Consider the following 25,603-nt stretch of genomic DNA (forward strand, 5'->3'; position numbering starts at 1 on the left):
GAGTAGTAACTGTTGAAAAGCACTTTGCAAATTCTAGCACACAAATGTTTGATAACACAATGAACAGAGGACCCTAACAGAAAGATAGTTTGACCTCATTACTGTCACGGAACAGTGAGCCAAATAGGCCTGCTGGAATGCATCGTTGCTTTGCATCCAAAAGGCTTGCATCTGCAGGTGGGTAAGCTGTCATATCCACGCTTCATGCTCTAAACATCAGCATCAAGTCCCTAGAGTTGCCTAACATGTTTCCACCATTCAGTGAACCAGAGGCAGAACATGTGCACACCGGGATTCTTCAAACACCTGAAGACACACATCTCCTAGGCAGACGTACGCTCCAGCCAGTGCCCTGATGGCAAGGAAGCCTCAAGAGAGTCTTGGTGGGGAGACGGGATTAAGATGGTGGAATAGAAGGACTGGAGCTCAACTTCTCTTCTAAAAACAACAAAATTCGCAACTAAAGACTGAGCAATCTTCACCCAAATGGACTGGAAACCTTAAAAAAGATAGCCTACTCCAGAAGAAAAAGAGGAGGACACATCAAGAGGTAGGAGGGGCCATTTTGCGATATAAACAACCCCATACCTCTGGGGTGGGAAGCCCCATAGACTGGAAACTAACTGGTTCACAGAGACTCACCTACAGGAGGGAGAGTTCTGAGCCCCACATCAAACTCTCACATGCGGGGATCCGGCACGGGGAGAAAGAGCCCCGGAGCATCTGGCGTTGAAGGCCAGTGGGGCTTGTGCACAGGAGCTCCAGGGGACTGGGGGAAACGGAGACCCCATTCTTAAAAGGCGCACACAGACTTTCACGTGCACTGGGTCCCAGGGCAAAGCAAAGTCTCCAAGGGAATCTGGGTCAAACCTGACCGCAGTTCTTGGAGGACATCCTGGGAAAACAGGGGTGAATGTGGCTTGTTCTGAGGGAAGGACATTGAAAGCAAAGCTCTCGGGAATATTCAGCAGCCGTGCCTTTCTCTGGAGGGGGCCGTTTTGGGAAAATCTGGTCCCACCATCAGTCAGCTGCTGAAAAGCCCCAGGGCAAACAACAACCCAGGTGGGATCACAGCCCTGCCCCTCAGTAAACAGGCTGCCTAAAGACCCCTCAGGCACACAGCTGCCTCTAATCCCATCCAGACACTAAGCCCCACCCACCAGAGGGATTAGAATCGGCTCCTTCTACCAGGGGGCAGGCATCAGCCCCTCCCAGCAGGAAGCCTACAGCAACCCCCCATACCGACTTCAGCCACAGGGAGGCAGACATCAGAAGTAAGAGAGGCTACAGCTCTCTTACCTGTAAAAAGGTCACCACACCAAAAACCTATAAAAATGAAAAGACAGAGAACTATAACTCAGAGGAGGGAGAAAGGAAAAACCCCAGAAAAACAGCTAAGCGAGGAGGAGATTCTTAGCCTCCAGGAAAAAGATTTTAGACTGTTGATGCTGAAGATGATGCAAGACATTGAAAATAAACTGGAGGCAAAGATGGATAACTTACAGGAAACACTGACCAAAGAGTGTGAGTTCATTCGTGGCTCAGCAGTTATCAAAACCGACTAGGATGCATGAGGATGCAGGTTCAATCCCTGGCTTCACTCAGTGGGTTAAGGATCCAGCGTTGCTGTGAGCTGTGGTGTAGATCACAGACACGGTTCGGATCCTGAGTTGGTGCAGGCCAGCAGCTGTGACTTCAATTCAACCCCTAACTTGGCCTGGGAACTTCCATATGCCTCCAGTGCAGCCCTAAAAAAAAATAAATAAAATAAAATAGCCTTGGTGGCTTATCACACAAACAGGCTGCAAAAACTCCAAAGAAACCAGATATTGTTAAACTGAGATCAACCTAATTTCTGTTACTAGCCAGTCTAACCAGTGGTAATGCCCAGCTAAAATGGTCCAACACATTACACAGTTAATTTTTTTTTTTTTACTTCATATAATCTTGTATCTAAGACCTTTTTAAATTACAAAGCAAAATAGTGAGATTGTCACCTTCCCCCGGCCCCCACCCAAAAACCAGTTCAGTGGATCTGGCTTCCGTGTTCTTACAGGAAAAAGAAACTGATGGTGGTGATTAAATCCTTGGTAACTAGGAGGGGAGTCAGAATCAAGATGAAGATAAAAGAAATGATTTTATCAAGCAGCTAGCACCACTTCTTGCAAAACTTTACTAATTCAACTTGGCTGCAGAGAGGAGGCCTTTTGCGTCACATTCAGCGCTGAGCGCAACTGAGGCCCATGGTGAGGCCAGTGACTGTGTGTGGGTTGGCGAGTGAATGTCCCCAGGCCTGCAGGGAGCACCCTGAGACAGGAAGGGATAAGGGAGGCCCAACTGCAGAGCCCTGAGGTCTAATGTGTGGCACACCCTCCATGCACGCCAGGGCAGGGATCCCCAACTCAGATACCGCGCAGAAACTGTCAAGGAAGAGCGTGGGCCCTGCGTGAGCTGGAGAACCCAGGCCCCATTTTAAGGCATTAAAATGATAAATATTAGACACTGAGCAGGCCAACCAAACCGGGCCTATGGGCTGTCTGCCGCCTGTTGGCCATGAGTCCATGATTCCTGGTTTGTTACATCAGGTAACTAGTCAATGAAAGAAAGAAAAATTTGACTGCAGCTGGACAGGGCTATACTTAAAGCACCTCCAAAGTAGAAGCTGGGGGAGTTCCCTGGTGGTACAGTGGGCTAAAGATCTGGCATTGTCACTGCTGTGGCTCAGGTTCCATCCCCAGCTCTGGAACTTCCAAGTACCATGGGCTGTGCCCAAAAAAAAAAAATAGGAATCAAGTTAGACTCTGTGCATTACTCTAAGAATGAGCTCCACCACGTCCAATGGGCCAGGGGACCAGTAAAGACAAGGCACACGTTTCTGATGGCAAAACCTCAACTTGGCCGTCTGGAGACAAGGCAGAGCCTCTGACCAAAGGCCACAGGCAGGAGAAGCAAGAGTCCTGCTTGCCAAGAAAACCGCTACTCAACACGCATCACTGCAGGAACCAGGGAACACTCAGGAAGCAGCGGTCTTCAAAAGCGCTGAAGAGCCACCTCTATGAAAAGGCAACAGAAAGACAGAAGGAAAAGCCAGGCTGAAGAGACAGCAGATGGGAATCAAGGCAGATTGAGGGGACGAACGATGGAAACGCAGACCAAGCTGTTTCACCAACAGGACAGAGCGGAATGGAGAGCCTGGGGCGTTCCATGGGTGATGCTCAGGAGGGATGCCTGCCCAGGACACCAAAGAAAAAGACGCTGATTGTTGAAGGAGAGGATAAACGCAATGGAGAACAGCGAACGAGGCCAACCTAAGTTATTCCCGAAGAAGGCAGGCCACGTGGGGGGAAAGAATCATCCGAATCACCAGACCCGACTGCAGAAAATGTTCCTGAGGCAAAAACCAAGCAGCCCCCACTTCTCACTCATTAGTAACTACAGTTTAAAAAAAGAAAGGAAGAAGCCAATGTTGAAGAGGACTGAAGAAACTAGAACCTTCGTGCACTATTGGTGGGAAAATGCAAAACAGCAGCTACTGTGGGAAACAGTGTGGTGGTCCCCCAAAAATTAAACCTAGAGAGACCACGTGTTCCAGCAGCTCCACTTGCGGGTATACATCTGATAGAAGTGAAAAGTAGGGTCTCAAAGACACATCTGTACACCCACGTTCACGGCAGCCTTATTCACAACAGCCAAAGGGTAAGAGCAACCCAAGCTTTCATCAGCAGATGAAGAAACCCGCAAAATGCAACATGTACACACAAAGGACTATCATGTGGCCTTGGGAAGGAAAGAATTCTGCCATGTAACATAGATGGATGAGCCTGGAAAACATTCTGCTCAGTGAAATAAGCCAGAACAAAAAGACATAATGTATGATTCCAGTTACATGAGGGACATGAGTCAAGTTCACAGAGCTGGAAAGCAGGGTGGGGGCTGCCGGGGGCTGGGGAGGGAGGAACAGGGAGTTGTTTAATGGATGCAAGAGCTCCAGCGCTGCAAGATGAAAAAGCTCTGCAGATGGATAGTGGAAATGGTTGCACAACAATGCGAACATGTTACCAACCAGGTTTGTGTGCCCGATGGGCATTAAGCCAAAACGCTGAGACACCGACCTTTGCAGCAGAGACAGGGTTTACTCCCAAGACGGCCAAGCACAGAGACAGGGAACAGACGTCAGAAGCACCTCCTGAAAGCAAGGGGCTCGGGGTATTTATGGGATGAAGAGTAAAGCAGCAGGGCGGGCTGATTGCGCTGCGGGGGCGTGGGGAAAGGCGATTGGAGAAAGATGCGCTTCCCCGTGGCGCAGGTGTAACTAAGCTACAGGCCCCTGCTAGTGGGAGAATCAAGGCACTCAGCACCATCTGCCCTCTGACGCGAGCATGCACGCATGCTCAGTGGAAGGTCAGTGGTCCTAACTCATCTTAACCAGTGTGGCTCCAACCAGGGGCAGCTGATTCCAAGTTCCTGGAAAACAACGCGGCAAACGTCTTATTGTTTAGGACCATAATAGCGGGCATGCAAGTCTTTTGTAGGTGACCTTGATTAGTGAAGGCGGGTGAAATGCAGTTGACTAATGATTGCCCACAGTTTCAAAAGTATTTAATACCACTAAACTGTGTGCTTAACCATGGCTAAGGAGTTTTATGTTATGGGTATTTTGCCACAATTAAAAATAACTTTTAAAAAGCAAAACAAGCAAACCCAAGGGCCAGGAAGCTCAGATGAACTCTCCTTATTCCAAAAAAAATCAGCGTGGAGAGACTCAGACCCAGGCGTGCTGGAAACTGCTTTTAATGACAAAAGACACAGGAGAAAACCAGTATAATGCTCCTAGTACATACAACCCAGATACTCAAAAAAGAAATCAAACTAGTCTCAGATGTCTCTGTCATACCAAATTCCAAAAGGATAACAGTAACTGAACATTGAGATGTCAAGTTCAGACCTGAGATTTTAACACCCAATGAGGTCATCACTCACAAGGAAAGCCACTCTCATGCTGAAAGCCTCCTCAAAGAGGCAATGGCTTAGTACGTGTGCCATTGTTCTAAATCTTTGAAAAGACTCTTTAGTTGACTGAAAATAAATTTAAAAAAAAAAGAAAAGAAACTGGAGTTCCCATCGTGGCTCAGCAGTTAGTGAACCAACTAGCATCCATGAGACAGGTTCAATCCCCAGCCTCACTCACTGGGTTAGGAATCCGGCATGGCTGTGAGCTGTGGTATAGGTGACAGATGCGGCTCAGATCCCTCATTGCGGTGGCTGTGGCGTAGGCAGGGAGCTATAGCTCTGACTGGACCCCCAGCCTGGGAACCTCCATATGCCTTGGGTGCAGTCCTAAAACGACAAAAAGACCAAAAAGTAAAAATAAAAAATAAATTAAAAATAAGAACATGCAAATGGGAAACCATGGTCTCCGATACCTGTGCTCATGGAACAGTACAGGAGTTGAATCATGGAAAATCCAGATATGACTTCTATTCGACGCTAGAAATATGGACTTGGGAAATTATTGCGGAAATTCTTTTGAACCCATGCCTAGGAAGGACCCACAAGCTTGTCTGGTATCCCTACACCGCCGGCACCCATAACTCTCCCTACTGCACAGCCCGGAGTGTGCAGCAGTCCACTGCCAGGTCGAGTGCCAGCCTAGGGCAAGGGCTTCCTGCCGCTGACCTTCCTGTAGGGTGAAGAGTCCAGCTGAACTGGGCAAGGTGACAAAACACTTAAGGATACAGAAAGCTTACTCACCTCCAAAGGGTTTTGTTTTTTTGTTTGTGGGTGTGGCATTTTTGTTTTCTGGGGTGTTTTTTTTTGGTTGCACCTACATCAATTGGAAGTTCCTGGGCCAGGGATCGAATCCGACCCACAGCTGCAACCCAAGCTGCTGCACAGAAAACACCAGATCCTTAACCTGCTGTGCCACAGCAGGAACTCCTCAAAATGGTTGGGTTTTGTTTTGTTTTGTTTTGTTTTTTGGTCTTTTTGCCTTTTCTTGGGCCACTCCTGCAGTGTGTGGAGGTTCCCAGGCTAGGGGTCTAATCAGAGCTGTAGTCACCGCCGGCCTACACCACAGCCACAGCAACGCGGGATCTGAGCCACGTCTGTGACCTACACCACAGCTCACGGCAACGAAAATGGTTTTACAAGCAAGACCTGCTGTAGCTAATCAAGCGCTGACCACAGAAGACATTTCAACTTCAATAATGGGAATGATACTCAGACTACTGTGAAGACTTTCCTTTGGTAAGCGCAAGATAAACTTTTCAAAAATAAACTTCTTTCCAAAAGTATCCCATAAATGTCCTCTTTTTAACTCTCTGTTTGGTAACATAAGGCTTCAAAGACAAATAAGTCATCCTTCCTCTCATGTGGCCACTGGATAAAAAGAATATCATCATCCTTTATGTAATTATCATCTGTCCTGTTTCTACAGAGAGCAGAGTCCACAAGCAGGTGCAACAGCTAAGCTTTTTGTGAGAACTTAAACAGAGGCCATTTCCAATGCAGAACTAAGAAGAAAAAGACGGTATCCCAAAGATCAAAACGCTTTTTCTCTGTGAAATTAGCCTCAGTGGCTAACCTCTTGGAAATCTGGAAATGTCAACCTATGCGAAATATTTTTCTCAGTATAGTTAACTTGTCTAATATATACTTTTTCATGTGAAATGCATGAACCTCATTTCTATCAACAATGCTTCAAATCAGTTTCTATTTAATCTTTTCTAGGGCCGCACCCACGGCATATGGAGGTTCCCAGGCTAGGGGTCGAATTGGAGCTGTAGCTGCCGGCCTACGCCAGAGCCACAGCAACGCCGGATCCCCAACCCACTGAGCGAGGCCAGGGATGGAACCCGCAACCTCATGGTTCCTAGTCGGATTCGTTAACCACTGCACCAGGATGGGAAATCACATTTTTAAAAAGAAATCAAATTTTGAAAGAGAGGCAGTAAAAAATGTCATTTGTAACCTCGCCACCGAGGTGAACTCCTTCCTTGGCCACCTCTGATAAGCCATACCCAGTGTTCAATTTCTTTTCAATTTTCATAGAGTAAGACCTTTACTCCCATGAAGAGCAGATGTGTTTACAATAATGAGCTGGAAGTATTCCATTCTCCTACATTAGTCACTTACCTTGTGGATATAAAGCAGTGATTTGGTATTTCATCAAAACACAGGTTTATAAAAAAAAAAAAAAAAAAAAAAAAAAAAAAAAAAGGAGTTCCCGTCGTGGCGCAGTGGTTAACGAATCCGACTAGGAACCATGAGGTTGCGGGTTCGGTCCCTGCCCTTGCTCAGTGGGTTAACGATCCCGCGTTGCCGTGAGCTGTGGTGTGGGTTGCAGACGTGGCTTGGATCCCGCATTGCTGTGGCTCTGGCGTAGGCCGGTGGCTACAGCTCCGATTCAACCCCTAGCCTGGGAACCTCCATATGCCACGGGAGCGGCCAAGAAATAGCAACAACAACACCAACAACAACAAAAGACAAAAAAAAAAAAAAAAACAAAAAAAAACGGGATTATAAAAATATTGGGAGTATCAGTCTGAAATTGGAAAGATCACATTTTCCAAATTCTAGGAATTTTTTACTTTAAGCAGAAAACATAATTACTGTGGATCTTCCTTTGGAAATGTCACTTGATTTTCAGTAAAAACTACTTCACAGAATGCAGAAAAAAACCCATCTTATCCCATAGTGATATCTTTACATCTAAGTCCTAATCTAACATGTATTGGAAGGAGTTCCCCTCGTGGCACAGCGGAAATGAATCTGACTAGCATCCATGAGGACGTAGGTTCGATCCCTGGCCTTGCTCAATGGGTTGGGGATCCGGTGTTGCCGTGAGCTGTGGTGTAGGATGCAGATGTGGCTCAGATCCTGTGTTGCTGTGGTTGTGGCATAGGCTGGAGGCTACAGCTCCAATCTGACATCTAGCCTGGAAACCTCCATATGCCGCAGGTGCAGCCCTAAAAAGACAAAAACAAACAAACAAAAAAACGCAAAAAACAAACCCCAAACCTATAAAATGTATTTGAACAAAAAAATCCCTTTTAATAAATTCCAAAATTTTATTTCAGCTTTTTCTGCTCTGCAGCAGTAATTCAAATCCCAACCTGAGAACTAAGAATGTGAGCATAAACGCTAAGATCTGTATCAGTTTGGAACCAAACACACTTAAGGTTTTTCTCCATCAGCCCAGGTATGTGCGTCAGAGTCCATGAGCAGTGGAGGAAGGGCCCTGAAATCAACAGCACCACCCACCACAACTTGAGACCTGAAGTCTAAACTCACTGTTGCAATTATTTTATAAAGAGTAAAGCATTCCAGGAGTTCCCATCGTGGCTCAGCAGAAACAAATCTGACTAGGCTCCATGAGGACACAGGTTTGATCCCCGGCCTTGCTCAGTGGGTTAAAGATCTGGTGTTGCCGTGAGCTGTGGTGTAGGCTGGCAACTGTAGCTCTGATTCAACCCCTAGCCTGGGAACCTCCATATGCTTTGAGTGCGGCCCTAAAAAGACCCCCAAAAATTCCTAAAGAAACAGAGGAAGCATGCCCACGGACATCTGAAGCTGAAGCATCAATAACTTCTTACGGTCATAGCCAGTTACAAAGCAAGAGAAAAGGATCACAGCGTGAAGGAAAAAAAGTCTTGGGTGAGTGTAATTCCTCAGCAAACTGCAGCACGGAGATAAGCCGGTTTCTTTTTAGGTGGAATTGGATGTTACTGTGTAGCATGTCATTTTGAAGGAAAAAAAAAAAATCAATGCAATTGTAAGTCTCCAAGTTCAATTATTTTTTAAAATGAAGCTAATATATAAGCAAGCATAAAGCTTTGTCTCCTCGATATTACAGCATAGTTGAGATTATGGCCAACTATGGGCCATTTCACAGCAGAATTTGTCAATAAATTCCAAAGGGAGGGAAATAATCAACCAAATATCAATCTGAATTCCTTCTCCTCCCAAATCACCCCTCTGCTGATGGCTCCTGCTAAGGATGTCACACGGCACCGGCGTGGGAAGCAAATTCCCCCCAACTCTCCTCTTCTCAGGCCCCTCAACGCCTACGTTTACTGAGTTCTTGCTGTCGCTTCTCTTTCACTCTCCATTTCTTTTCATTTTTCCAGTTAAGCACAAAGAGCTCTCCGTTGTGCCAGGCCTCAGAGTCATTTGCACTTTTCCCGCTTTCACCCCCTGTACCTAAGTTCCAGCATCCCCTGTGGACCTGTCCCTCCCATCCTCCATCTCTCTGGCCGCCAGCCTCATCCTTTCCTGCCTCGGTCACTGCAGGGACTTTCACCTGGCAGAGTGCGCGTGCTCACACCCCATCTCCTACCGCCTCCAAGCCCAGCTCTGCTGAGTGACTGTAAAACCCTGTCCATCCAGGTGAGCCTCCCAGCAGGAAGGAGAGGGCGGAGATCAAGAAGGGATGGGAGGAGTTCCCGTCGTGGCGCAGCAGAAACAAATCCGACTAGGAACCATGAAGTTTCAGGTTAGACCCCTGACCTCACTCAGTGGGTTAAGGATCCAGCGTTGCTGTGAGCTGTGATGTAGGTTGCAGACGTGGCTCGGATCTGACGTTGCTGTGGCTCTGGCACAGGCTGGCAGCTGTAGCTCTGATTAGACTCCTAGCCTGGGAACCTCCATATGCCACAGTGTGGCCCTAAAAAGCAAAAAAAAAAAAGAAGAGATGGGATAAGTTAGGAGCTTGGGATTAACAGATACACAGGGCTATATATAAAATAGATGAACAATAAGGACCTTAGAAACTTTTAAAAGAGAATTATTTCTTTGATATATATTTTCCCAAAGAATTTTGCTTGGGTATCTTTTTTAAAATGAAAGGGAATTATACCCCAGAGTTTTATAAGCTGCTTTTTAAACATCTCCCTGTATTAAGAGAGCTCCACAGCACCTTGTTCATGGCTTTGTAATATTCTACTTGATTGTGGGCTGAGGGGGAGGGGGTTGCTACACCCTCAACATGTGGAAGTTCCCAAGGCGGATTCCAACCTGAGCCACCATTGTGGGCTGTGCCATAGCTGGATCCTTAACCTGCTATACCGCAAGGGAACTTCCTATTTGATTGTGTTCTTATATGTCTTTTTATCATTAAAAATAATTTTGGATCCCTCAATTAAAAAAGAAAAAAAGGGGGGTTTCCACTGCGGCCCAGCAGTAATGAGGCTGCAGGTTCGATCCCTGGCCTCACTCAGTGGGTTAAGGATATGGTGCTGTCGCAAGCTGTGGTGTAGATCACAGAAACAGCTCAGATCTGGCATTGCTGTGGCTGTGGTGTAGACCGGCAGCTGCAACTCCTATTCAACCCCTAGCCTGGGAACTTTCGTATGCCGCAGGTGCGGCCCTAAAAAGACAAAGAAAAAAAAAAAGGCAGGGTGGGCCTCTGGAGACCTGGTTCTAGTCTTAGACAACGTGGCCTTGGGCTATCTTGTGTCTCTAAGCCTCTGTTTCCGCATCTGAAAAACTGGGGTAACAGTAATAGCTGCCACATAAGATTAAGGTTTAAATAAACATTTGGTGCCCACATGTGCTTAGCACAGCCTCCCACAGGTGAGGGGCCCACACTCACCCCACAATGTTCCCTCTCCCTGACAGTGTCCGGCTCCCTCTCTAATCCAGACCCGCCCCAGAAATGCTCCCACGTGGGTGCTCTGGGAAGTCACCTTGAGCCAGCTCAGCCCTCCCCCGCCCCTCCCGCCTCTCAGCTCCCCTGGTCTTCAGCAGAAAACCTGCCCTGGAAGCAGAAACCTCAAGCATCTCCTGGACCCTCAACCCAAGTCCAAGGCTGCCCGGCACCAGCCCCAGGCCTTTTGCACTGACTGCAGCAATCTATATATTGGTTTTGCTTACTATAAATTGCTGCCCTCAAGCCTCCTCTTTCTTTAAAACCTATTTTCTCCTCCTGTTCCCACAACAAATCCACCTCTTGAGGAATACGTCTCAGGCTGAGGAAGAAGCAGGAAGGGGAAAATGAGGCCAAAAACCTTTCTAGGTCCCAGTTCAGTTATGATGGTCAAACACCCTCACGTTTCACCAAGCCTGGTCTTTGGTGTGGGTCCAAGATAGGACGGCAGCCCAGAAGGGCCAAAACTAGAGCGAGCACAGACAGCTTCGAAGAAACAAAGCAAAGAGAAAGGAGCCGGGGTCGGTGACATTATAAATTCCTTAGCTCTCTGCCCATAGGACTTCCTGTGTCAGGTCACTCAGAGCACTGCAATTACCTTAGATATTTTGAAAAACATCCTTGTTTCAACATAAGGGAGTTGGGGTTTCAGAAATCACCCTTGATGAGCTCAGAGGGGTAAAGTTACAAAGCCCGGAGCACAGTGCTCTCCAGGGCGGAGATTTCAACAGCACCTGCTTCCTGGGCGGTTGCCTCAGCTCCTGTCCTTCTGTTTTGATTTTTAGCTTAGAGTTAACTCGTAGAAGAAAAAATGCTGAAGCATGAACACCTTACCACGCAGTGTTTATCAGTAGTGTTTATCACCCAAATGCATATGGTGGACTGAAGTGGGGGAAGAAGCTCTTAGAACCGACTCTCCTCCCTCAAGAGCACAGCCCTGCTTGTGCACAAGTGTGCCCAGGGCGCCTCACAGTAATTCTTTGTCTTTTGCTCTCAGGTTAAGAAAAGCCTGATGGCCGTTGGCTCCCACGGACCCAGGAAACATGAGATGCACTGGGTGCCGTCTTGGCACCTGCTGTTTCAGAGAGGGAGGGCTTGCCAGGCAGAAGCAAGCCAATCGGGTCAAACAACTCGCCTTGGAAGGAGTGATCGCAAAGCCTTGCAAAAGGACGGGAAATTTAAGGAGATTAATGTCAGGGCGCCCACTGAACAGAATCCTCCTGATTTGGGGGGAGAGAAAAGCCAGCTGCCGCGCCCACACTGAGAGCACATTTCCTAGTCTTTGCTGTGCACGCAGGCATTTGTAGCAATATTTAGAGGTTGTTTTCGGATTTGACAGATTACTCTCCTAGATCACACCAGACAAACGTTTACTCCCGCCCATCAGGTCCAGGATGGCCTTGTGCTCGCTCTCCACCCCACCCCCAACAAGCAGGAACACGCCCCCTGTTTTCAAGGACCAGCCCCCGCCTGCTTCCAACAGCAGGCAATCAAGCCAAATACATGCTTCATCATTTCAAAATGGGTAATTCAGGAGTTCCCGTCGTGGCGCAGTGGTTAACGAATCCGACTGGGAACCATGAGGTTGCGGGTTCTATCCCTGCCCCTGCTCAGTGGGTTAACGATCTAGTGTTGCCGTGAGCTGTGGTGTAGGTTGCAGACGCGGCTCGGATCCCGCGTTGCTGTGGCTCTGGCGTAGGCGGTGGCTACAGCTCCGATTAGACCCCTAGCCTGGGAACCTCCATATGCCACGGGAGTGGCCCCCAAAAATAGCAAAAAAAAAGACCAAAAAAAAAGGGTAATTCAAAAATACTATGTTTAAAGACATTTTTTTAAAACCTCACATCAAACGAATAATAGAATAAATGTAGATTCAGTCTATCACTCTTAGAAAGCATATACCCATTTCTTTATTAGGGCACCCAACCCGGGACAGCTGCCTCCTTTTTAACTAAACCACACAGGACACTCTAATATCCCCTGTGATAAAATTCAGCCCACTTATCCTGAGAGAGAGTAATTAAGCTCTAAGAAAACGAAGACACCTAATTAAGAAATTGAAATGAATCTTAACACCTAGGTTAGCTGATTCTCAGCAGCCATTACAAACCTCTATAAATGAAAAAAAAACTTGCAACAAATATAACACATATGTAACACCAGGTATCTTTGAATTAGGGTAACTTCTACATCTAAAAAGGCAGCTCCCTACTAAGCGCTCTGTAAGCACTTACTGACCTCCCCCCGCCCCCCATCCTCACCTGTCCTCAAAGCACACGGTGCATTTCCAGGCTCGGGCGCTCCTCAGGAACACTCGGCACTCGGCGCACACGCGGTGGCTGCAGCCCTGGCACACGGCTCCCCGGTTCAGCAGGAACCCCAGGGCCCGCTGGCAGCGGGCACAGGACTTCTCTTTGTACTCCTGGCTCACATTCTTCCGGCCTCTCCACCTGAGATGCTGCAGGTGTGTCTTCAGCTTCCTGTGGCCCAGAGAGTTAAATGATAAAATACAACTGAGGGGAAGGCATCTGCCAGGCAAACTCCTACGTGGCAAGGGCTCCCAGAGCAGCGCCATGGCAAGAGAGAAGGGACTTCGGCATCCAGCACCCCCAGGGGTCCAACACGGCCAGGTGAACTAGGACTCACGCAAGACTGAGACCGAGCAGAGGCTCAGGGCTGTTCTCGGCTGTGAAAGCCTTACCTCGAAGGACTGCTGGGAGGATCCCATGGCACAGCATAAACCCAGTGGCTGGCACAGAGGAGGCAGCTACAGAGTTGGTTCTAGGGCCATCCCTTCATGCCCAAGGAGCATTACGGTAGTGAGCAAGAACAGCGAGAGAAGAGGAAAACTGCAGATAATGACATCAATTCTAACAGGTGAGTCAGGGAAAGATCTATAAATATCCAGCAAACAGGCCAACTATTGTCGTAAGTTCCCCAATAAAGTTATTTTATGATGCTATGTTTTTCCTACTGGGTTTTTTTTTTGGGGGGGGAGTTGTTTGTTTGTTTGGGGGGGGTTGTTTTTTGTTTTTTTGTCTTTTTGCCTTTTCTAGAGCCGCTCCCTCAGCATATGGAGGTTCCCAGGCTAGGGGTCGAATTGGAGCTCTAGCCACCGGCCTACGCCACAGCGACGCGAGATCCGAGCCATGTCTGCGACCTATGCCACAGCTCATGGTAATGCCAGATCCTTAACCCACTGAGCAAGGCCAGGGATTGAACCCACAACCTCATTGTTCCTAGTCGGATTCGTTAACCACTGAGCCACAACGGGAACTCCCTGCTACTGTTTCGTTGTTGTTGTTTTTAGGGCTGCACCTGCAGCATATGGATGTTCCCGGGCAAGAGGTCAAATTGGAGCTGCAGCTGCTGGCCTGCTGCACACAGTCACAGCAACGCCAGATTTGAGCCGCGTCTATGACCTGCACCACAGCTCACGGCAACCACAGATCCATAACCCACTGAGTGAAGCCGGGAATTGAACCGGCATGCTCATGGATACTCCTCAGGTTCTTAACCCACTGAGCCACAAGGTAACTCCTGCTACTGGTTTTTTGTTTTTGTTTTGTTTTTTTTTAAATAGGTAGTCCATTACTTTCAGTCGGTATTTTCCTAGGGCAAGAGCCCTAGTGCAAAATGTGTTTACATTGGACCCCAAAAGGTACCATGAGCCAGAACACTCTTTGATGAAATGTCTCTGTTACTTTTAGAAGAGAGAAACTAATCCCAGGAAACAAACTTACATCCAAGTTTCGAGATTTGCTCTAAAATCGGTACCTTTGGGAACAAAACCTTTTGCCACAGTGTCCATGTTACTTGTTGATACTGAAAATGTTTCTAACAGAGTCACAGACATGGAGAACAGATGTGTCATTTCCAAGGGGGAGGGCTGGAGTGGGAGTCTGGGGTTAGCAGATGCAAGCGATGGATAAACGACAAGGTTCTAGAGCAGAGCACAGAGAACTAGAGTCAATATTCTGTGAGAAACCGTAATGGAAAAGAATATTTTAAAAAGAATGTTCACATTTTAAATGAATCACTTTGCTGTATAGTAGAAATTAACACAACATTGTAAATCAACTATATTTCAAGTAAAAATGATGTTTCTAAATCACTGAAAGACCTTTAATCATCAGACAATTCCATTTTGTTCAGGGTATTGTATTTTCTTCGTGGAAGAAAGTGTAAATACACTTAGCTTCGGGACAATAGGAGAGGGTACAAAAAGAATACTGTGGAGTTCCCGTTGTGGCTCAGTGGGTTAAGGAGCCAATATAGCGCCCATGAGGCGGCCGGTCTGATCCCTGGCCTCAGTCAGTGGGTTAAGGATCTGACATTCCTGCACACTGTGGTGTAGGTGGTAGATGCAGCTCGGATCCCAAGTTGCTGTGGTGTAGACCAGCAGCTGCAGCTCTGATTTGACCCCTAGCCCTGAAACTTGAATATGCCACATATGCACCATTTAAAAAAAAAAAGGAAAGAATTCTGTGCCTCCTGGTTAACCAGAAGTTTTCTCTCTTTCCTCAAACATTTGGTGGTCCAAAGTTTTATTTTATATGTTTATTTTTCTGGGTAGATTCCAAAAGAGTTCTGCCCTTAAAAATAAAACAAAACCAAAAAGCCTATTTCATGCACTTATTTTCTAGACCTCACATGCTCCAGAAACACCGATAAACAAAGCATCACATATCAAAGGTGGATCTGGACAGTGGACAACAGACACTGTTTTGAGAGTCTAGCCCTGCTTTGTTGTATTAAAGTCGAGCAGCTCAGAGAGAGAGAGAGAGAGAGAGAGGAACGCTCTCCATTGACAAATCAGGGAGCAGGCTGGGCAGGTTCAGACTTCGTGCCCCCCTTCCCTCAAAGCCGCTGGGAAGCAAAAGAGAGCAAAGAAAAGGACAGAACTGGGTTCCAGCAGATTTGCTGTTTCGAAGCTGCTTGCTTTGCGCCTTCAGTTACCACTAGAATATAATTTAAGAAAACCCTTAGCCCAAGGTTTTTCCCTTGAAGGGTGGGCACCTAAGAAGCCTGAAAGCTTCCTTCAAATTGTTCCTGCAAAGTAGGCAGATGGACAAACAGACAGACAGACAGCAGACGTATCACAGAAAGGCATCATATTCAATGAAAACCAAAAGGCAGTCTTTCCCCGGCCAGGCAACCATCCCCAGAGCTGAGTTACCTGGCAAAGCTCATCTCCACCCACTGCCCTTCAATCTGACACCCAGCAGAGCAGAAGCCCAGCAGGAAGCAAGCAGCCCTGGGTGAGCAGGAGCAGGACGCCAAGTGGAGGTGGCCTGCAAGCCGGAAAAGCCCCAAACCCCAAGAAGCCCCCCGTCCGCAGCCGCCTACCGGATCCGCTCCTCCTCCACGTTTTGAATCTCCCGGTCCCGGTACAGGACCTGGAGGATCGTCTCGCGTTCCGATTCCTGCAGGGAATGCAGGTTGACTTCGTGGGCCATGTCCCGGCTCCTCCTAGACCCGAGCTGAAGTCTCGCTCATGGCCTTGCACTCCTGTCCGGAGGATGAGCCCGGAGCCCAGGAAGAGCCCCACGTGCTTTGGAAAACACTCCCTCTCCTATTTCATTGGCAACCGTGTGGCTCGTGGCTTTTTTTTTTTTTTTCCCCTTTTTAACTGTGTCACACTCCGCAGGCGAAGACTGTCCCGCGAGGCTGTCACTCGGCTGGAATGGTGGCTCATGCCACCTTCGGAGCCTCCTCGCTGGGTCCTGCCACAGCCTTGGACATCCGGCTAAGTCAAAAGCATATCTTTTTTCTGAGGTTTTGCCAGAGATCGTTATAAATGATGTATGGCTTCTGCTTTGCAGAAGTCACCTCTGCTCTGTAGAGGGAACTTTTGAAGAGCAGCAAAAAGAGTATCAGTGACTTAGAGGAGCCAGCCTTCCCCTTCAAGTGTTTACAGGTAGCAGTAATGCTGGCTCGAAGCCCAGCCAGTTTGGAACCTGTAGAAAAGACAACAAAAATGACATGATTTTTCCCGGCTTGTGTCTCACAGCAGCATTAGCCCAGAAAAGGCAAAAACGCTCTACCCAGACAGATGTTGGCCTTTTCTGCATGATGACAACGTAAGATTTTAAATGTTATTAAATTGGCCTTCTCATGTTTCTGAGAGCTTCAAACTTTCACACGTGAATTGTTCTGATATGAATTCTGTATCTGGAGTGAGTAGAAGCATGAACGGCAGACCTAATTGTAACAATGTGCTCAGCTACTAGCTGTGATTTTTACAATTAACTTCAAAACTCAGAAAACTTTAATCAGGGGATGTCACCACAACCTCAGTCTATCAATTATGTATCAACTGTTTAACGGTTTTCAGCGACTGCCTTACGGACAGCGTCTTGCTTCTGTTTAACCTCAGTTGGCAGGTTCTACGAATATTCTTCCTTTTTTTTTTTTGCCATCAGTGGCATTGGACACACATCACCTTCCTCCCCCCAAGCAAGAAGATGGCATTGAATTGATAAAACACTGGACAGATGCATTATCAATGAAAAGCAGAAAATACAGACGATCTAATCTATGTATTTTCTATAATGCCGTTTTTTCATCAAATCTATCCGAATCCCTTTGCAATGAGACTTCCTCTCAATGCTTTAGAAGCAAAACTCCCTATGTTCAGCCTCAACAGAAATCCACATTATATTATTTTGTGATCCACAGCAAATCAGTGAATGAGAGCTTAATAGAGCCCTGAGGGGTCATTCTCTCTGAGCAGAGATTCTTAATCTTTCTGTCTTAATCTTTGGTGATCTGGTGAAGTTTCTGTATTTAAACGCATGCAATAAAATACACTGGCTACAAAGGAAATAGATTATACTGAAATTTTGAAAAATTACAATACTTTGGGGTTAGTAGATGCAAAAGATGACATTTAGCATAGATGGGCAATAAGGTTCTACTGTACAGCAAAGGGAACAGTTTCCAATCTCTTGGGATAGAATATGATGGGGGACGATATGAGAAAAAGAATATATATATATATATATATATGTATAATTGAGTTATTTTGCTGTAAGCAAAAATTGGTGCAACATTGTAAATCAACTATACTTGCATTTAAAAATCAAAAAAATTATCATACAGTCAAATAAGGGTCCACTGATGCATGAGGTCTAGCAGTGATCTAACAAGGAAGGTAATTTCAGAGTAGTCATGATTGTCAAAGATATTTTGAAATATCTACAACATACAGTGACATGACAGTATCTGTGACTTCTATTGGCAGCAGTCATGAGTCCTGTTAGTTCTACTGTGGTTTGATGCCTATATTCATAATTGAAGGAAATGCTAAATTTTTGTTGCAGGTTAATGAAAATAAATATGTAAATATTTTCACATCCAAGTTCGTGGACCTGCAGGCTAAGGACCCCTGGCATAAGGGGTTCTCTATTTTTTCTCTCTCTCTATTATAAGATAAAGTCAAAACACGTGGCTCACCCAAATTGCAGAGGTTTCCCAAGGGGTGGGAAAGCCCAGGAGCTGCCAAGGGACGCTCTTGGCTCTGGTCTTAAGCAAAAGTGTCCCTCAGTGCCTGCTTCCAGAAGACTTCCTGTACAGATAGTGGGAAAATGACAGTGACAAGGAGCTCCAGCCCCACCAGGGTCAAAGCCTCGTGCCTCCTCAGGCCCCCATTTCCAGCTGAACAGATGGAATCAGGCTCTGAGTCCCTGGGAAAGAAGAAAGTGATGGGAAACAGCCTGATCAAGTGCTAAGTCAGGAAGTGCCAACTGGCTACCAAATCACCAACTTCATGAGCCTATTGCTTTCGAACATGACCCTCAGTTCTTCCTGCTTTTTTCTTATTTCTCAAGTATTTTAAGTGAAGATTTTTCCACGTGGCTCAAAACACATGACCTGTGCGCTGAGCTTCCTGGGGGAGGGGGGTGGCTCCTCTGTCTGGCCCTGCTGCAGCTGGGAGGCTGGGCCAGTGCAGCACTGGGCTGGAAAGGACACCTCACTGAGGGACTCCTGGAGTACTTAGTGTTCATTCCTTTAGGTGGCTAGGGATTACCCGTGCCAGAAATACAGGATTCTGTTATTTAAACACTCCATGGTACTCGGCCAAAGCCACACCTGTGGCCTCAGTGCCCTTTGCCGTGACGAGTGGGAGCTATTCCTCCCCCTAGTGGCCATTCTGCTGGTTACAGAAAAGTGAAAATCAGTTTTTTCCAGAACCCATCCATCATCCATTCTTCCAGTAAATACTGATTAAGCACCTAACACGTGCCAGGCACTGTTCAGGTGCTTGGGGTACAGGACTTAAGGACCGGTAATTCACAGCCTACCTGCTTCTGAGGCAGGAGGTAGATGGGCCCCGGGGCTGAGAACTGCTGGGACTCACTAGGCTGAGTACATTGGGCCTGGCTTCTCTTTGATTCGTCAAGGAGACAGTTAATGGCAGCAGCTGAGCTCTGCTATAGTTAAAGCCAGGCCATAATAAGTTCTGCTAACCTTCCCATAAGCCTTTGCTCTGGAATCCATCTTGGCCAAAATATGCACACACATATCAGAGAGGGCGGTGGATTCAATCAGGTGTGAGAAATAAAACAAGATAATGGGTCAAAGGAAAACAAAGATCCGTAAAAACGGTCCCATATAAGTGATTTAAATCACCTCTTTGGGGCAGTCTTCATTCAGGAGGACGCCCGCACCCGCACTCTTCCTTCGGGTGTGTGTTTTGGCTTTGCTTCTGCCTTAGATAAATAGACTCTCTCCCTGTGTGCTCTCCCACGTGTTGTACTGTGTCTCTAATAATAAATTGTGTATCTGCTTTTATAGTCTTTGACTTCTTGAAACACTCTTGCTTTCAGCGGAGGCAAGAATCGGGCAACTCTGCTTTTAGCATCTAGCCTCGAGCTGGTCTCGTTGCTAGGACTCCTGGTTTTCACCCAAGTTGCCCAGGTTCAATTCCTGAGCAGGGAATTATAATCTTGCTTCTAGCCAACACTCACTGCTGTCTCTCTGAGGTCACTTCTAACAAGAATATGATGTGACTCACAATAAAAGTATATGGAGGATAATTACAGGCAGAGAAACATCAATAGCCAGAGTGAAAACAGAGTGAATAGGGATGAGCTGTTTTTACCAGGAACTTGCAGTGAAGCAGTCACTGTACTTGAGTGTTAGATATATTTCTGACCTTCTTAGTAACCAAGGAAAAACAAACCCCACAAGCAAGGTGGTGTGTGCAGTTCCAATAAATCAAAAGAAAACAAGGGCATTATCAAGGTTTAAAGGGCATGGACGGAAGAGGCAGTCAACTATCTCAGCAGTGGTTGGTAGAAGATACAAAACTGTGCTTCATGTATCATTACGTTGATTTCAAATTAACAAGGACAGGGAGTTCCCATGGTGGCTCAGTGGAAATGAACCCAGCTAGTATCCATGTATCCTGAGAATGCAGGTTCAAGCCCTGGCCTTGCTCAGTGGGTTAAGGATCCGGCATTGCCCTGAGCTGTGGTTGTCGGTTGCAGATGTGGCTCGGACCCTGTGTGGCTGAGGCTGTGGTGTAGGCCAGCAGCTATAGCTCCAATTCAGTCCCTAGCCTGGGAACTTCCATATGCTGCATCTGTGGCCAAAAAAAAAAAAAAAGGATAGAGCACCAAATTGTAATGGTAAAGCCTTTCAAATACAGGAGAAAACATGGTTCTTTCCGGTATTTCAAGGTGACACAGGGCTGAAGCTTAGAAAACTGGAGGTATGGGTGTTCAGTGCCCCTCTCTCTGGGTTTTTATTGTTGGCTTTGAGAGATATTGACTCTGGCTTCGATAAAACTTCAGTTATTCAAGCACTTGGTTGACAACTACTATGACCAAAGCATCCTATTGTTGGATTGAAATGTGCTTTTTTCTTTAGCTTGGAGGCTCTGCACCTGCCTCCAAAGCCTCGGTAAACAAGCGTGACTTTTTTTTTTTTTTTGGCTTTTCACCTTTTCTAGGGCTGCTTGCCGTGGCATATGGAGGTTCCCAGGCTAGGGGTCGAATCGGAGCTGTAGCCACCGACCTACACCACAGACACAGCAACGTGGGATCTGAGCCGTGTCTGCAACCTACACCACAGCTCACGGCAATGCTGGGTCCTTTACCCACTGAGCAAGGCCAGGGATCGAACCCACAACCTCATGGCTCCTAGTCGGATTCACTAACCACTGCGCCATGACGGGAACTCCAAACAAGGGTCACTTTCTGAATTGACGCAATCCATACTGCATGGAGCATCCCCCAGGATCGTTCATGCCAAGATTTAACAGCAACCTGGAAGGATGTTGTCTCTTTGCTTTCCAGTGTCCCCCTAATGTCCCACCTGGCTTGGTGGCAGAGACATTCCACATATTTGAGCCACAGATACTTCATCTCACTGGGACTTGTTCTGGATTTTTAAAGGGGGCAGTACTATACTTCCTTCTAGAAATTTGTGGGATGTTTTTGGTTGTCACAGTGACAAAGAGACATCTTGCATTCCCCTACGAATGTTAGCTATCTCATCAGATAATTCAACTAGGAAAAAATTAAAATTATCTGATAACAGAATTTAACTCAGAGAAACACAAAGGATATTTTGCAGGGTTTTAATACATGCGGAGTTTTCTAGAATGCAACTATTGAGTAAACTGAAGGAAGACTGCACTTGGTTTCATTTAACACGTTAGTGAAAATTGTTCATAATTTCAGAAAGTTGCATCACCCAGAGATGCACTGCTTGCAGTTTGTGAATCCCTAATCCCATGTTAGTTTTCAGTCTACATTTATCAACGTCCTATTCAGTGTCATTCTATGTACATGAAGGTCTGACTACTTCACTGTGTCCTCTGATATAATTTATATATATGAGTATGTATTAAAATACTTTAATTTACTGCCCTTTTATTTCTCCTTTTATCACAGTATGATGTTGCATTATTATTGGTATTGTTATTCCTCTAAGAAAATTATATGTGGATTCCAATTCTGGACAATAAAAGGTAAACTATGTCCTGTAAAGAATGAGCATTGGGTCTTTTGGGTTTAAGAATCACGGAAATACTACACAATGGAATACTACTCAGCCATAAAAAGGAACAAAATAATGCCATTTGCAGCAACATGGATGCAACTAGAGATTCTCATATGGAGTGAAGTAAGTCAGAAAAAGGAAGACAAATACCATATGATATCACATATCTGGAATCTAATATAGGGCACAAATGAGTCTATCTACAGAAAAAGAAAAAAAAAAAAGCTTATGGACATGGAGAACTGACTTCTTTCTATGTGGTATTCGAGTGTCCTTTCCAGTGGTGACTCTGGGATTTAGTCATCCCTCATCACTCAGCAAATAGGTCCTTGATGTTTGGCTGGAATTGAGAAACCCAGCGAATATTGTGACATGCGGGTCTGCTCGCCAAAGCAGGAAGTGTGAACTCAAGTAGAGTAGGCACTAAGGATAGTCAGGTGGGCTAGCGAGCAATTTTCTCAGAAAGCACCTGTCTTCAGAAATCTGGAAGGCACAGAAAAATCTGAGTCCCTTCAGAATTTGAGAAGCATACTAAAAAGAATTTTGTTTTAATGATCGCATACAGAAATTCACAACCTCATAGCTTGAACAATGAAATCTCCCAGGTCCATTCTTCTCAGATGATATTTAGTCTTTCGCACACTCAACAAATTCTTAAATTATGTAATTTTGTCCCAAGCCCCCGGAGCCAGGCTCTGGCCTCACCTGCACAGAGCCGAGACTATTCTCCTACCTCCTTTTTCAATGGCAGTCTTGTAATTTTGTAATGGGACTGCCTTCCTTTTATGGCCTCCTACCTACTGGTCTGGTTTTATTTAGCAATGAAAACATAAATAAAACCTATGCACCACAGTGCCACTCTAAAGCAAAAAGTCTCCCCCAGCCATTTAGAGACGCCCTCCACAGCAAGTCATCCCATCTCAGCATCGGTTTGGGTGTCAGACAACCTGGGATCAAACCCCAATTCGGGACTCATCTGGGTACAGCCCTAGAGCAATGGCTGGTACAAAGCAAGCAGGGCTCAGAACCAGTCCTGACTGCTCTGCGTCTGCTCCAAGCCATTTCTCTGGGATCGATGTGGACACGGGCAGCAGGGGTGGAGGTTCACCCTAAAGCCGGCCCAGTGCCTCCATCCTCACCTTCCCACCTTGTCTGCACCCTGCCATGCTGTGTCCCCGTGGAACTTCGCATCCAGACGCAGAATTGGGTTGTGATGTTTAGCACGTGGGTTCAGAGCACCGATTTCACGGGCCTCCTGTGCTTGGGGCATGATGGAGACTATAAGTAGGAGCCAGTGTCTGCATTCCAGAAGTTCACATTCCAACCGGAAAGGGGACATGCGAACAAATAAATTACAACCCGGTGGGATGAGTCTAAACACACACGGATCTACAGAGGAGACGCTCAGAGGAAGAGGGCAATCCCTCCATGTGGAGACAGAGAAGTGGCTGGCGAGAAGGGGGGAGTTGGGGGATGGGGGAGGAGGGGGGAGTTGAGGGATGGGGGAGGGGGGAATTGAGGGGTGGGGGGAATTGAGGGGTGGGGGTGGGAGGGGGGAGTTGGGGGGTGGGGTGGGAGGGGGGAGTTGGGGGGTGGGGTGGGGGAGTTGGGGGGTGGGGGGGGAGTTGGGGAGGGGGGAGTTGGGGGATGGGGTGGGGGAGAGGGGGGATGGGGTGGGAGGAGGGGCAGCAGGGAAGGCGTGGGGGAGGGGTGGGAAACGCGCGCCCGCTTTGCTGGGGAACAAACATCCAATCACCGGCTGAGCTTTGGCCCCGCGCTTGCTTGCTTTCCTCGTCCTCGCAGCCAAGACGGACTTTGGCTTTTTAATCCGACAAGGGCGAAAGTACAAGAAATGCGAAGCAGAGGGCGGGCGAGAAAAAGAGGCCCGGAAAAGCAGCACTCTATCTGCGGACGCGGCCCCGCGTCCTTTCCTCGGATTCTGTACCCTCTCCGAGCCGCTGGTCACCCGATCAAAGGAACAAAAGCCCCCCCGCCCCGCCCCGCCCCGCCCCGGTCTGTGAGGCCGGGGAAACGCGGCAGCTCGCCGCGCGGCGCGTGCGTGTGAACACGAGCGTCCTCGCCCCCCGCCCCCGCCCCCGCCCGGGCCCCTCCGAGCCGGCCTCCTCCGCTGCTGCAGGGTTTGACCACAGCCGTTTCCTTGAGAAGCCGTTTTTTTCAGAATGCAGCCACCGTGCTTTCTGCCTAGAAGGCAGGGGACAAGTTGAGTGACTACGCAGAGCTTGGGACTTTACCTGAAAAGAGGCTTTACCTCTTTTTTGCTCATGTACTCCCCTCATGGACCGCAGCCTGGACCAGTCACAAGGACCACCAGCGCGCCCGCCCAAGACAGGAGTCCACTCGGGAGCCTCTGTGTCCGTGGCTCCAAGCCCCGGCTGGGTTCAGGCTCACAGGCTTGACGGATTCCTTTTGGCAAAGCTGAGATGAATCGCCTGTGCCCATCAGGAAGTGGGACATGGAGATGAGCCTTTACAAATTCTTTGTCTCTCTGGTCACTGAACCAGAGGTGGAGTCCTGGGAGGCCAGTGACCTTGGGCCTCAGGACCCCTTGCTTGCATGGCTCTGTACCCGATTTTTTTTTTTTTTTTTTGGCTCTTGAGGGCTGTACCCGTGGCACATGGAGCTTCCCAGACTAGGTGTTGAATCCAAGCTGCAGCTGCCGACCTACACCCCAGCCACAGCAAGGCCAGATCCAAGCCACACCTGCAACCTACACTGCAGCTGGAGGCAACACCAGATCCCCAACCCACTGAGCATGAGGCTAGGGATTGAACCTGAGTCCTCATAGATACTAGTCAGGTTCATAACCTGCTAAGCCACAATGGGAACCCCGCCAGTGCTTGATTTTATATTCATTTTCTTTTTTCTTTTCTTTTTTTTAAATTTTAAGGCCCCATCTGCAGCATAAGGAAGTTCCCGGGCTAGGGGGTCAAATCAGAGCTATAGCTGCCAGCCTACCCCACAGCCACAGTCACACCAGATCCGAACTGTATGTTCATTTTCTTAAAGAAGTCTTCAAACGTATAAGCTTCAGGTCCCTCAAAACTCTTTCCTCAATATATGACACTGCATGTATGTGGACTTAAATCTAGAAAACTTGACACCTACCCAAGACCAGAAAAGGTAGAAAGAGCGCTTCTCCTGGAAAGGCCCCTGCCATTCACAGTGGAGTCTACCGTGAAAGGCAGGCACCTTCTCATTCGGGTGGATATCTTGCTGCCAAAAAAAAGCTCCCAAATGCCTTTTTAGAATCAAAGTTAAACACTGAAATAGAAAATCATGACATTTCAGGCTTAAACTTGACCTTTTCTCATGGAAGAGTAAAGAAATGAGAATACTATTATACTGTTATATATATGAGGTATTACTCATCTTTGTTGCTATACTTTTTTGTACCAGCTGCTACTATTTATTTAGTACCTACTCTGGGCCAGGCAGTCTGACAAGCTCTCTGCACACACTATCTCAGTCTTCATTGCCACATTTCGGGGTCAGGACACCCATTTTACAGAGGAGGAGAGTGAGACTTGGAGCAATTAAGTGATTTACCTAAAGTCACACCCTCATGTGGGTCTCTTTAACTCCAAAGCTTTATGCTTTGTTTAGGCAGAAAAGTTAAGACGTTAGAATCTTCCACTACCTTGGCTAAATAATCTTTTTCTGCACCAAGTCTAACTTCTTAGTTGATCCTTAATGTCTAAAGCACTTTGTATATATATAGTCTCTCCTCTTGTCAAGAAATTCTGTTCGGGAGTTAAGGAAGCTGAATGGAAAGACATTGAAGTCAGACCCCAGCTAACTTAATTATTATTTTTTTTAATGGCCGCACCTGTGGCACATGGAGGTTCCCAGGCTAGGGGTCGAATCAGAGCTGCAGCTGCCGGCCTACACCACAGCCACGGTATCAGCAGACCCTAAACCCACTGA

General features: G+C 47.1%; 1 protein-coding gene across 27 annotated transcripts in view; it reads right to left on the minus strand.

Moving 5' to 3' along the window:
- SYTL3 (synaptotagmin like 3) overlaps nt 1–25,603 on the minus strand; it is a 101,426-nt gene that overhangs the window by 65,853 nt on the left and 9,970 nt on the right. For 8 of the 27 annotated variants that reach the window (XM_085022514.1, XM_085022543.1, XM_085022468.1 and 5 more), the window contains exons 2-3: nt 15,995–16,605; nt 12,907–13,125 (exon numbers count right to left, since the gene is read on the minus strand). In XM_085022514.1, coding sequence (XP_084878640.1) covers nt 12,907–13,125; nt 15,995–16,104 — 329 coding nt within the window. In that variant the 5' untranslated portion in view covers nt 16,105–16,605. Of the gene's footprint in view, nt 1–4,112; nt 4,187–12,906; nt 13,126–15,994; nt 16,606–18,103; nt 18,216–22,046; nt 22,142–23,414; nt 23,646–23,910; nt 24,132–25,603 lie in introns of those variants that run through there. The other 19 variants (XM_085022476.1, XM_085022482.1, XM_085022453.1 and 16 more) reach the window with 11 other exon arrangements.

The sequence above is a fragment of the Sus scrofa genome, chromosome 1 (genome assembly GCF_054392235.1).
Source record: "Sus scrofa isolate SSC_HxYL_T2T_F1_AM1 chromosome 1, Sscrofa_HxYL_maternal_Yorkshire_Landrace_v2.0, whole genome shotgun sequence".
NCBI classification, from domain to species: Eukaryota; Metazoa; Chordata; class Mammalia; order Artiodactyla; family Suidae; genus Sus; species Sus scrofa.